Here is a 12,580-nt window from a genome sequence, read left to right on the forward strand (position 1 = left end):
GCAGCCTTTATCCTTAATCCAAGGGGTGATTTATCAGACTTTATTTTTTCAGATAGAGTCACATTTGGAATACTAGTAGCTTTTAATTTGTAGTGTAGTGCGTATGTATGAGGGCATGTACTTGTTTCTTATGTTTTGCCTCAAAGGTCTTCAGTTTGATGTCGACCTGATTGTCGAGAGCAAGCTCAGGGTTGCTCACAGATGACATCAACAGACTTGGCACGCAGCCCTACTTGGCCTTCAGCTAGCCTTCTCCTCAGAGGCTCATATCCTTACCCATGGTCAGACCTACTTCCAAACCCTTCACAAAAAAAACTGTTGCATTTGTCAACACAACCAACATACCCATTCACCCAAAGTGGTACTGTAATTGGGTTTCACTGTTGTTTTCTTGAGACCCCCACTACCCGTGCCCCAAAGCCTTCCTCATAACTGTACCGCTGATGCATTAGCCCCAACAGGTGCTCTTTTCTGAAAGGATCACTTAGGTATATTTAGATTTTGAAACCTGAGAGCACTGGCCTGTGATTGGCTGTGTTGGCCACATGATAACCTGGGTTGAAATTGCAGCTGTGTGCTGTAGCCCTGTGTTTCTCTGGAGGGAAGCTGGGGAGGATTTGGCGGCTTGGAAGACCATTAAACTCTGATATAACTGGTAAGCGAGAAAGGAGAAAACGCACAAATAATCATATTTTCTACACCTTGCATGGCTTTCCATCTGCTTGGACTTCCATCATTTCCATCATTTGCTGCCATCTGGATCCAAGAGGACAGCTTGATTGGGAGATAAGGAGTGTGAAGCCTCTGCTGCACATTGAAGGAGTAACCAAACAAATCCAGATATGCAAGACTCAAGCAAGATCAGACCAGGCCCACCTTTGGATGTATCTGAAATTTCAGAAGCAGTCTGGCCATTTTGTATTCTCTCTGAAATCTCTATACCTGTCGGGCTATTTTGTCCTTCTACCTCAACTGTTTCACCTATTTCTCTTGTCATTTTACAGAGAAATTTATATTTTGATCTAAAGAGAGGGCAATCAAGTGCTAAAAAAGGTACTTAGTATGCCATCCTATATTTAACCTGCAGCCTCAGAAGGCATTGCCCTACCGTTTGCTAAACAGAGTCAACCAATCAGGCTGTGGCATTAGCTTACATGTCAAATAGCTGAAGCACTGTTGGGCAGCTGTCGCCAACCTTCAGCCAGGAGGCACAGTTCTTTGAACGGTGTTGTGGCTGTCATACATTCAAAGGCCTGTTATAATGCACTCAGTGTCTCACCTTCCTAATCTGCAGTTCATCCCTTGTAATAACAGATTTATTACACTTGTTGCCCAGTTTGTGAGGTGTTAAACACATTTTTGTTACTTTGTTTAGGGCAAATCACAAAGTTGGACTATCAGTTTGAGACCCTAGTGGATGGCAAGTGAGGCGTCCTTACTGTCAGGAAATACTGTTGGGATCTTTCGCTGGTAGGGCCTTGGTTTAACATTAATGTGTTGTGTATTTTTCTAGCATGTGTTTGCTGTGTATTATTTATATTATTTCTATTTTTGAATCGGGTAATTGTGTCTACACAGGGATGACTGGCACCATCTTAAAATATCGCTGGTTCAGTTGTCCTTTGATCTCTTGTCTAAGCCCCGGTATACGTCTGTCTGAAATTGTGATTTGGTGCTACTGATAGAACATTTAACTAAACTCTGATATACTGATATGTTGTATTCTTCCCACATTAGATACGCGCTCTTCAGCTTATTAGGCCAAACATTGTTCATTGAGACTTTAAACAATGAATTTCTATAAATGTCATCTGTGTTTTGTGCAGAACCTCTAAAACCGCCCCAAAATGGCGGAAATTGTGGAGGAATATGAGGAGGAGTTTGAGGAAGAGTATGAGGAGGAGATTGAGGAGATTGTGGATGAGGTAAGTGGACGTCTTCATACTGAGTTATGTGGATTAATCATAAAAATTACAATATTGCATTATTTTCATTGCCATACTTAATTAGTATTGGCGGTTTCCGGCCTAAATATGATTAACTATAAGATATGATTCAATATATTGAGTGTATCTGCAGGTCCAATGGCAGGCCCTATGTATAGTTAAGATAGTGACCCCCTTCAGTCAGCAGTTTATGGAGCCATGTTTGCTGGTGGATCCTGTTTCAGAGGGACACATTTTTAAGTCCTGGATTGCCCTTAACAGCAAATTAAATCTAAACTATTGCAAACTGCTTTATGGCAGGTAGTAAGTTAGTATGCCATCCTATGTTTAATAAATAGACAGCTGCCAGATGCACAAGATAAAGCTGTGTATTCCCATAGATTCTTGCAGATGACTTAACTCCATTTTTGTAGCAGGCCATCAGCTTTTTCCAAAATATCGTCTCTATCAATAAATACATTTAGCAATGCTGTATTGTTACCCAAATTACAATGGTGTCCTTATTGGGTAGCATAGACAGTGCAAGATTGGATAGCATACAATTTGGGAGCGTGCCATTTTCTGGAAGTTGCCAATTTATCTTTTGTTAGAGATGACCTGTTGAAATTCTTCAGCGTATTTCACACCAATCAGATAATTGGCTGTTTCACCACCAATGTCCAGTCATATTTGTCCCAAGATCATGTGATTAAACCCTTTTATTCCCTAGAATTCAGGATGTTTTTAAGCTGCATTTAGAGTGCATATTCTGTATGAATTATTATGTTTTTGAAGGTCTCCCTGTCAGTGTCCAATGGAAGAGTGAAAGCAGAAGGCTAACAACTTAATCTCGTATTTCCTGGTGAAATAGGATTAAAGTTTGCCTTGTATTTGTTCTTACTTAATGTTGCTGATATCTTATAGGGGAGTCTGAATGATTGTTTTTGGCTGTCACAATATTACTCAATCCTACTAAGCAATCAGTCGTCATTAAACTCCCGTATAACATGTCAACTGTTTCGAATAGATTTACCATCTTTATTGCAAAGATGTAAATCGTTTGGGAGGCGGAACAAATGGATACCCACACAAAGTCAATACACTCTGATTTCACTAGCACTTTCATCTACACTGTGGAGAAACGTTGCATTGTTTTGAGTAAATAGTAAGATTGCTTCTTATTTAATCTACAGAATGGAGTGAAACATACATCAATAACATGTGCGTATAGAGCAATAATAGTTTTAATTTTGAGTCATTTCAGAAAGAGTGTAGTTATTTATTTATTTTTAAGGTATTTGCTAATGATCTACTTTATGATCATGAGTATTTTCTCCAAATTAATTTTAAATAATAATTATCTGCTGAGGTCATTAAGGGGTGGAGTGGGTGTCTCTGTCTGGCGTTCAGACAAATTTAGAAGTGGACATCTACGGCACATTGGCAGAGAGATGGATTGGGGGGAGAAGTACAAGGAGTGAAAGCGAGAGAGAGAGAGAGAGAGAGAGAGAGCGAGAGAGGGGGGCAAATGAGACGAGCTACTGTGCTGTAAATCAGACTCCGGTAGCCTGGAGCGTGTGAACGTCACAGTGCTAGAAATTTGCTTAGTAGAGGTGATGGAAAAACAGCCTGGCGGGTGGTACAGGGGTTCTTTTTGCATGTATAATATGATGGTTGAGTGTTTCTTTCACACCTATGGTTCTCTCCTGTCTGATAGATTCAGATAATGAAGCATCTTACAAATGTTTATTTAAAAAGAAAAAATTAGATTGAGATGTTCTTTCTCGCAGCTCTGGTCATTTCTAGATTTCTGGTAGATTTTTGAAGGTATTTATTGGTTATCTTCCAAAATCCACCAGTCTCAAAATGTTCAACCTTACCGTGACACGTCAATGTTGCACTGGAATACTTCCTACTGTAAGGAGAGGGAAGTGTATTTCAGGCAGGCTGTAAGTTAGATGGACTATTCATGGAACAGTATGCTGTGTGTGGGAATGCTGTCAGTTACTGTAGTCGTAGGGTGCTTGACAGGAAAAGAACATTTTCCCCTTAAATGGATTTTTTTTATAGAAAAATGTTCTCTCTCTTACTTCAAGTGATATCTATCCATGCAGAAACTTTTGATTATGACCTCAGATTTGGGGATTTCTTGCTCTATCGCTATTATAATATTCAACAGCAACATCTCTTTCCAGAAAAGCATAAGTGAACATGAAACAACAGTCAACAGTAGTAGTAGGAATATCTACGCACCTTACTATTTGATTAGATTGTAATTCAGAGGGCTACCATTATAATGTCGATGTATCTGGATAAATCAAAAGTTTCTATCCATGTTTTATTTCTTCTCATCGTGTGACGACTTGGTACTTTTAAAACACAAGTCAGGTCAAGTCACTTTATTTTTATAGCCCATTTAAAGCCCAACAAAAAAACAGAAATCGATCCAAAGTGCTTTCCATTCAGGGTAGAACAATAAAAAGTGCTTCAGTAAACTGAAATTAAATATAATATTAAAAGAGTCTAAAAAAGAACAATACAGCTCAAAAAATCAGAACTAAAATCCTAAAAAACGTAGAATTAGAGAATAGAGAAGCAACAGCTTAAAACAGTCAATATCAATTACAGTTAAACCACGGAGGTGAAAGCAAGAGAATAAAGGTATGTCTTCAAGTTTGATTTAAAATCATTAAGAGTGGAGCAAGACCCAATGTTAGGCGGAGAGTAACAGTGACCGAAAAAGCTCCGTCACCTACAGTTTTGAGACGAGAGCGGGGAAATGTAGGAGGAGTTGTTGAGAAGATGACCTGAGTGACCTGAAGACAGAATATGGGATTAGCATATCAGTGATGTATTGTGTAGCTAACCCATTAAGCGATGTTTTTAAATAGACTGTATTCAACAGGCAGCCATTGCAGGTTTCTTTTCTTTATTCCAGTGAAAAGTCTAGCAGCTGCATTTTTAACTAATTGAAGTCGAGAAAAGGTGGAGTGGCTCAGCGCTTTCCACAGTGAATGACAGTGCGCGAGTATTGGTAATACTCCGTAATTAAAATAAACCTACCTCCATTATTCTTTATTAATACAATAGCAAATAGGAGAGGTGTGTCAGCTGGAAGGTTACAGTTGCCAACTTTTCCCATCATTGCAAAGAAACAAGAAGAAAAGAAACAGTTCAGGTCAGATTGAAGAAAGTAAAAACAGTCGCTGCGGTTGCTCATTCATCCTCACCAGAACTCAAAAAGTATCTTAATTAAGAAGAAAAACATGATGCGCATGTCGCCTCTGTTATGCTTTCATCGTCATGTTGCTTCAGCCGTAAGAATCGTACAGCTTTGTCAATCATAATGTTAAGAATTGGGTTTTAAATTTCCAATTACTGACTTTTCTGCATCAAGACATGATCAAAAGACCATTGCAATACATCAAAGAATCATTTTTTTCACCCAACCTATCAACAGCTTTTATACGCTTATATACTTCTTTGGAAGAAAAAATAGTTCTGTGGATTATTCAAAGTAACAAGAACATTATTTCTAGAAATTTAAGTCACTCTTGAATTTATTTTAACGCCAGTCTTCAACGCTGTGAGCATGCTTTCATTCAGCTTCACTATATTGGAGCAAAGGCTTAAAAAACTTAGCGACAGATATCTGTTTTAAAATGAAACTATCTGCATGGATAGATAGAGGTTTTTGTAACTGGGTGAACCAGTCCTTTGTATGCTGTGTGTGATCAGACACAGAGATTTTAAAGCTGTCTAAACAGTCTGTGTAACGCTGTGTGCTGTATAAAGCGATAACAGGAGCAATGGTCTATATATATAATATATATATAATAGAATTACTGTCATTTGAGTGCCTGGTGTTTATAGATTTGGTCAAAGAGTTACAGCAGTCAAGCTCATATAACAGAGGACATTAATATGTCACTGTCCTCAGTACAATACAGGCTTAATTAGGCTGCAGTCAGAATTACAGAACATCCACCTCTATGGATCCTACTTTTCTTTTCAGTGACACTATTTGATGAAGAAAGAGTTTATTACACATTAGGACGAAGGTCCCTGATGGCAACGCTCGGCCTTTATGCAGTTGATGGACTTTTTGAGGGGCGTTTGACAGCACAGCTACTAATGTGATGCAGTGTCGAGTGATGTTATACTTGTTATGCCAGTTAGACACAGCACAGTTACACCAGAGCTGCAGAAAAATCACCCTCAATCCAAAAAGAAAAAAATACTGTGCTGTTTCTCCCATAACTTGTTCTGGCAGTTTTGAAACCCCAGAGTGTGTCCTATATTTGTAATATGTTAAGCAGATTACAACGTCGACTGTCACTCAGCACAAGAGTTCTCAGCTCTTGCAGGTAAAGCACCTTCTCCCAAGGGACAACAGTTCAAACAGTACAGGATACCCCCCTCCCTTGTCTTGATAATGGTGCATCCCCCCCTCTGTGTCTGCATGCTTGTATGGATAATCTACCGTCTGGTTATTTCATTGAAGGCATAGTGTCCTTGGTCTCTGCGTGTTTTTGTCTTAGAGCCTTAAAAGTTTCCTAGAAATGAATTAAAACTGCATGAACATTAAACTCTTCTTCAGTTATTTGCAATCTTGCATTTTAATGTGACCTCCCAGAAGAAATTTCTGCTTTTTTGGGGGCATTTAATTGCTTCTTGTTATTTAGTTTCCTGTGACTTTACTTCCCAACAGACGAGGTAATTCCCATGTAAACATGTTTCTGAGCCTGGCATTGCATGCAGTGCAAGATGCTCCTAAATACTGTAGATGTTACTGTAAATCCAGCGCTTCACAAGCCTTTATTTTTGTTGGTTTTGTCCGTTCTTTAGTCACCCTTTATCCATTATTTTCTCAGTACATAATCACACCATTTTCCTGAGATCCATGTAGAATATTTTTACAGATTTATTCATATGCCTGTAAGTCTTGAATTAAATCAATTGTTAAAGGTGCATCATTAAAGTTATAGGTGTATGCAAGTTAATATACATTTTGGGACTTTTTCCTCACCTTGACAAGATCAAATCATTATTACTTAACAATTTTACATCACAGTTGCAAAGGGTTGTGTTTGAAATTGCATACTAACATACTATTCTATTCGATTAGCAAGAATGAGAGGTGAGCTTACTGGACATACTACGCAGTATGTTAGTATGCAGTATGTAGTATGTTAGTATGCAGTATGTAGTATGCAGTATGTAGTATGCAATATGTTGTATGTTAGTATGTCATTTTGAAGAAAGATTTTTAATGTTCGCCCTGTTGTAACTGGACGTAGTTTTTACTTTCTGTCTGATATGTTTCCTGTACTCACGGAACCTAGGCCCCTTTGTTAGTTGGATCAAACGTATTGCCCGGTCGGGTGGTTCATTGTATTTCCCTCTGTCTTCCTCCAGTCTGGCTTGCCCACCAGGAAAGTCAGGAAGAAGGTCAAGGTGGATACTTCCAAGTTCATGACTCCTTACCTGGCTCACAGCCAGAAGATGCTGGATCAATTCAGCAGTGTAAGCAACACGTTTGGGTTTAGGTTCAAAATGAATGCTTGACTCTTTTTTTTCTATTTTGTCTGCTACAGCAGTATATGGCTATACTATAATAATAATAATAATAATAATAATTATACTTTTCTTATTTACTGTATTTAACATTTACTTCTTTACTAAATAACTTTGGCTGTTGTACTCAAATCAGTGATCTCCTCTCTTTGACAGATCAAGTACCGGCAAGCTTATGACAAGTCCAGAGGACATCCTCCTGCCTTCATCTCTGATACCCCCGAGATGATTCGCATCAGGAAGGCCCAGGAGCAGCTTAGCGAGGTACCGCTGAGGACAGTGGGGATATTTTCCCCCACATTATGTTGTCTTAGGTTTAAGGTTGAGGGTTAGAAGGTTATTGGAAAAGGTAGATTGCTTAGAGAAAACTATTGTGTGACCAACAGTGTGACATTATCAAAGTCGAGCGGAGATGCTTAACAAATTCACTGTGATTTTCTTTCTTTGGGTAAATTAAGGTGTGCAAATTATGAAGCTAAAAAAATCTAAATAAATTCCTCAAACTTGATTTTCTCCAGTCATGAATAATAAGAAATGACATGTATCGTCATCAGGTTAAATATCGCATGGAGGGAAATAAGACTCGGACTACAAGCTTGTATGATGGTGAGGCCAGAGAGGTCGCCCACGTCAAGCGCGTGTCTGACCTGATCAGCAAGGTGAGTTGCTTTTTTTTCTTTTTCACAGTCTTGATTGGGTTGTCACTACGGCCAAGTTGCAAAGGCTGCATGTATCCAGAAAAGATGGATTCCTTTTAAGTAGGATTTGATGTTTACTTGGATGAAAGGCATTTTTACTAACAGTGTTTACAGCCTGTGCAGCGTTACAGAAGAAATGGAGTCCAAGGCCCTTTTTTTTAATTATATCTTTTCACAGGAAAATAACTGAACAATGTGGGGAAAGGTGATTATGTCTGAAAAGGGTGAACGTAGTGGTTTAGTGAGTTTAACTGAGATAAGCATGATGCTTCTTTCTATACCACTTTGGACAAAAAATGTTAATTTATGTTTTATAAATGTTGTTGTTGTTGTTGTTGTTGTTTTTTTACACATGTATATTTTTTAAATGTCTGAAATAAATACTAAGTACCTGAGCTTATAATGGTAAACCAAGATGTGAAAAATAGTAATGATTTGAATTTTTAACACGGTATTGCTTATGTCCTTTAGGTTCTGTACAGACAGAAGTGGGATGAGACTAAGGACAGGTACCTGCTGCCTCCTGATGCTCCTGAGCTGGTCCTGGCTGTGAAGAATGCTGCTAACTACAGCAAAGTAAGCACAATGTGACATTTTTTAATGTCCGAAACAAAGAAAAGAAAACATTTAATATAGGATTTAATGTATTCTTAAATATGTGTTATGCATTGAGTAATTCACGACCCAACACCTTGTTCAGAAACTTTACACAGAGTCCTGGGATGAAGAGAAGACCATGTTCTACCCCTACAGTGACAGCCCAGAGCTCCGTAGGGTGGCCAAGGCTCAGGAGGTCCTCAGTGACGTAAGTTTACTGACAACACCAAGTTTTCAACTGCAGTCAATGAAGAATACATGCTGTCCAACATTCAGATTTCCAGCCTGTGTGTGCTTTAAAAAATTATTTTAATAATGCTGTTTATGGCACTATTACTTTACATTTATTGACATTTATTTACACTACGTGCATTTACTTTTAATATATATATATATATATCATGTCTATTATTGCACTCTATCTTTGTACCTTGTCTTGTATCTTGTCATGTTCCTGTTTTTGTATCTTGTTGTTTGCAGTTTATGTTAATTCAATCATTCTTTCGTTTTGTATCAGAACCAGAACATCAGAACAGTTACTCTACGTACTGCACTGCACTGCACCGCACTGCACTGCACTGCACTTTATATAGATGGATGACAATTAAGTCTCTCTTATCTTATCTGGGATAAAAAGCTTTAAGTGATTCTAAGTTTTGGCAATCCGATAATATATACCATTTGTACTTTGTCAACTGTTATAGCATATCCATTATAGCATAGCAGCGCTCACTTTAATATTAGACCATTACCCTCAATGAAAAGGACTGTAAAATTGGAGTTATATATTTTTTTCTGTAGCTTGATTTGTCAAGTATTTAATTCACTGAAATAGCTAAAAGTGCTAAAATGAGGTGAGCTGTGACTTGAGCAGTTAATTTCTCTCTGATGCTGCTGGCAGATTGCCATTCAGCATCAACCACACAGGCAAGCACATTTTCTCTGTCTTTATATTGTTTTAGGGTCCATTTGTTTGTGCTTAGTCAGACGTATCATATGTTAGCAATTTGCACTCACATTGCAGGCAATAAAAACTGTAATTTTGTGCCCCCCACCTCCTTCGTTTTTAACACAATTGCATGCAACCTTTTCTGCTGATGTGGGGAAGTCACCAGTCAATGAAGATACGCTCGCTCTGTGTGAGGCGGACTGTGCACTAAGGTCAGCTATTGATGTTGAAGAATTAACCACCTCAGTAAATTTAAAACCCCTACTGTCTGTGTGCCCCCCTGCAGATTGTCTACAAGAAGGGTCACAATGAGCGCAAGGCTAAGTACACTTCCTTGGCTGATCCTCCTGAAGTGGAGCTGGCCAAGAGAGTGGCCCATCAGCGCAGTGATGTAAGCGCAACAATTTTAATCCTGCTTTCATTATCAGCATCATTTCATTCAAACACACACATTGAATAACAAATATAAGAAACACAGGAGGATAGAGACAGGGCTAGGCGATAATTAAGTATGATAATATATCATCTTTCAGTGGAATCGTATGATGATGAAATCGTATATTGAAATATTTTGATACACAGTATTGTTGCACATAAACTCAAACTTATTGCCGTTTGGTGTTATAATCAAAATGATCATATTGCCCTGTAGGGCTTCTAGATATATACTGTCAAAATAATATCTAGATATATACTGTCAATATAATATAAAAAGCTCTAAATTGTTTCTATTTCAATGTCGAAAAGCAATATTTATGTAAAATGAACCTCGCGTTACTTTCTGATCCCTGCACATTATGTTAATTTTGCACTAAAGTTTGAAATAAAATGAGAAGATACTTTTCATTCAAGTATTTAATTCACACAGGAGCACACAACATCAGGCTTGACTATGTAGTTATTTCAAATAGACTTTTGAATGACCAGAAAACATATTATTATGTCACTGAGTTATGAAATGACCTATTGAGGCAGACGGAGAGAGAGATTTAGAAGTTTAGGTGTAAAAAAAAAAATAAAGATGTGCAGACAGTGTTTTCATTGGCTCCACTATATTAATAATAGTGCATTGGAAAATAATAAACCCCATTGTGTCTTAGGAAAATTATATTTTAGGGGCTCAAATTTGCACTCGCCCTCAGGGACCAACTAACCCTGAGCCACTGCTGGGGATAGCTGGCCACCTGCTCTCTGATATTACTGGACATGCTAAGCTGGAAGGGAGAGGCCGACAATAGATGAAAGTACAGGGATTCCAATCATTCCCAATGTGTTTTATCAAACAGAATATTTAGATATCTTAAATAAGAAGACCTCACATATGTGCAACAACATTCTTCTAATGTTTGCTTCGTTTTCCACAGCTTAAATACAAGGAGGATTACAATAAAAATGTGAAGGGTCAATGGTGCGAGACACCGTACTTTGACGTGGCCACTGCCAGGGTGGCGATGGAGAACTTCAGCACTGTAAGAGCTCACTATTACCTAAGGGGCAAGATTTTCTCAACGACATCGACGTTGTTTTCTTTATCTAACTGTTGATCCCTTCTCCTTTCAGAAAAGATACACGCAACAATATGAGGATACAAAAGACCAAATTTATTTCATGCAAACAACCACGCCCGTTTATGACACAAACAAGAAGGCTCGTATTGCTGCTAGTGAGGTAAGTCCATGCAAACACACACACACACACACACACACACACACACACACACACACACACACACACACACACACACACACACACACACACACACACACACACACACACACACATACACATACACACACACACATACACACAGGTATCAGAGTATTTTTATAGGTCCTATCTCATGTGGAAGACACGACAGAGAGTTGACCTGTGTCTCAGAGCAGAGTGTGACTCAACACACTGAGTCCACTCTGACGCAGGGACAAACTGTATTGTGCCCACACATGCACGGCATGACTGAGAGATCTACGTTTGGCTCATTCTCACTGCACAAATTGCGTGTGTAGTTTCACCAGCAACAACATGTAAAGAGGTTTTTCAGCTGCAGTATACCTCCACCCACACATTCACACACAATGCAAACACACGATAATGACACACTACTGTCTCTACTAACGTCACGTTATATGAGTAAGTGTATCAACTGTGTTAATAAACCTCATCACACTTTGTTTGATTCTTACTCACACTTTGTTTCACTTTTCAGGTCCAATACAAGAAGGAATACGAGAAGAATAAAGCGCAGGCCGACTACAACACGCTCCCCGCCACAGAGAATCCTCTCCTCAGACAGCTCAGATACGCCGGCACCATCCTTAGTGATGTAGGTGTCTGGAGAACACTAAGTAGAAAAGGACTTTTTTGATCACAGCTGGTTTTTATGAAAAATGAAAGATGATTTTTTTGGGTGAAAACTATTGAAAACATCTTCAAAGTGGTGCTACAACAATTTAGCATTACTGGTCTCAATGTTGGTTTCCAGTTGGCTTAGGCACTTTTACTTTACTAAGTATTTCCATTTTCAGCTACTTTATATTTCAGCTCCACTACATTTTAGACCTAGTTACTTTGTAGATTCAGATGCATTATACAAAATATAATCAACAATTAAATTATGATAAAGTTTCATAGATTAAGATGAGACTTCATTGATCGCCGATGGTAAATTCACAAGCTACCCAGCAGATAAGGTAATTAAAATTACCAGCTGCAGCATTAAAGCATCAGTAATTATAATCCAGTAACATAATAAACATTATTCTGAAACAGGCCATTCTGCATAATTAGTACTTTCACATTTATTACTTTTAAGCATATTTTAAATGCAAATACTT

General features: G+C 38.3%; 1 protein-coding gene across 21 annotated transcripts in view; it reads left to right on the forward strand.

The window, feature by feature from the left end:
* The first annotated feature begins 562 nt into the window (after positions 1 to 562).
* Positions 563 to 12,580, forward strand: part of neb (nebulin) — a 67,914-nt gene continuing 55,896 nt past the window's right edge. For 18 of the 21 annotated variants that reach the window (XM_083921563.1, XM_083921580.1, XM_083921565.1 and 15 more), the window contains exons 1-12: positions 563 to 655; positions 1,827 to 1,925; positions 6,242 to 6,292; positions 7,344 to 7,451; positions 7,659 to 7,766; positions 8,057 to 8,161; positions 8,672 to 8,776; positions 8,901 to 9,005; positions 10,033 to 10,137; positions 11,111 to 11,215; positions 11,307 to 11,414; positions 11,953 to 12,069. In XM_083921563.1, coding sequence (XP_083777689.1) covers positions 1,848 to 1,925; positions 6,242 to 6,292; positions 7,344 to 7,451; positions 7,659 to 7,766; positions 8,057 to 8,161; positions 8,672 to 8,776; positions 8,901 to 9,005; positions 10,033 to 10,137; positions 11,111 to 11,215; positions 11,307 to 11,414; positions 11,953 to 12,069 — 1,095 coding nt within the window. In that variant the 5' untranslated portion in view covers positions 563 to 655; positions 1,827 to 1,847. Of the gene's footprint in view, positions 656 to 1,375; positions 1,471 to 1,826; positions 1,926 to 6,241; positions 6,293 to 7,343; positions 7,452 to 7,658; positions 7,767 to 8,056; positions 8,162 to 8,671; positions 8,777 to 8,900; positions 9,006 to 10,032; positions 10,138 to 11,110; positions 11,216 to 11,306; positions 11,415 to 11,952; positions 12,070 to 12,580 lie in introns of all 21 variants that reach the window. The other 3 variants (XM_083921574.1, XM_083921578.1, XM_083921577.1) reach the window with 3 other exon arrangements.

This window comes from Echiichthys vipera, assembly GCF_963691815.1.
Source record: "Echiichthys vipera genome assembly, chromosome: 10".
NCBI lineage: Eukaryota > Metazoa > Chordata > Actinopteri > Perciformes > Trachinidae > Echiichthys > Echiichthys vipera.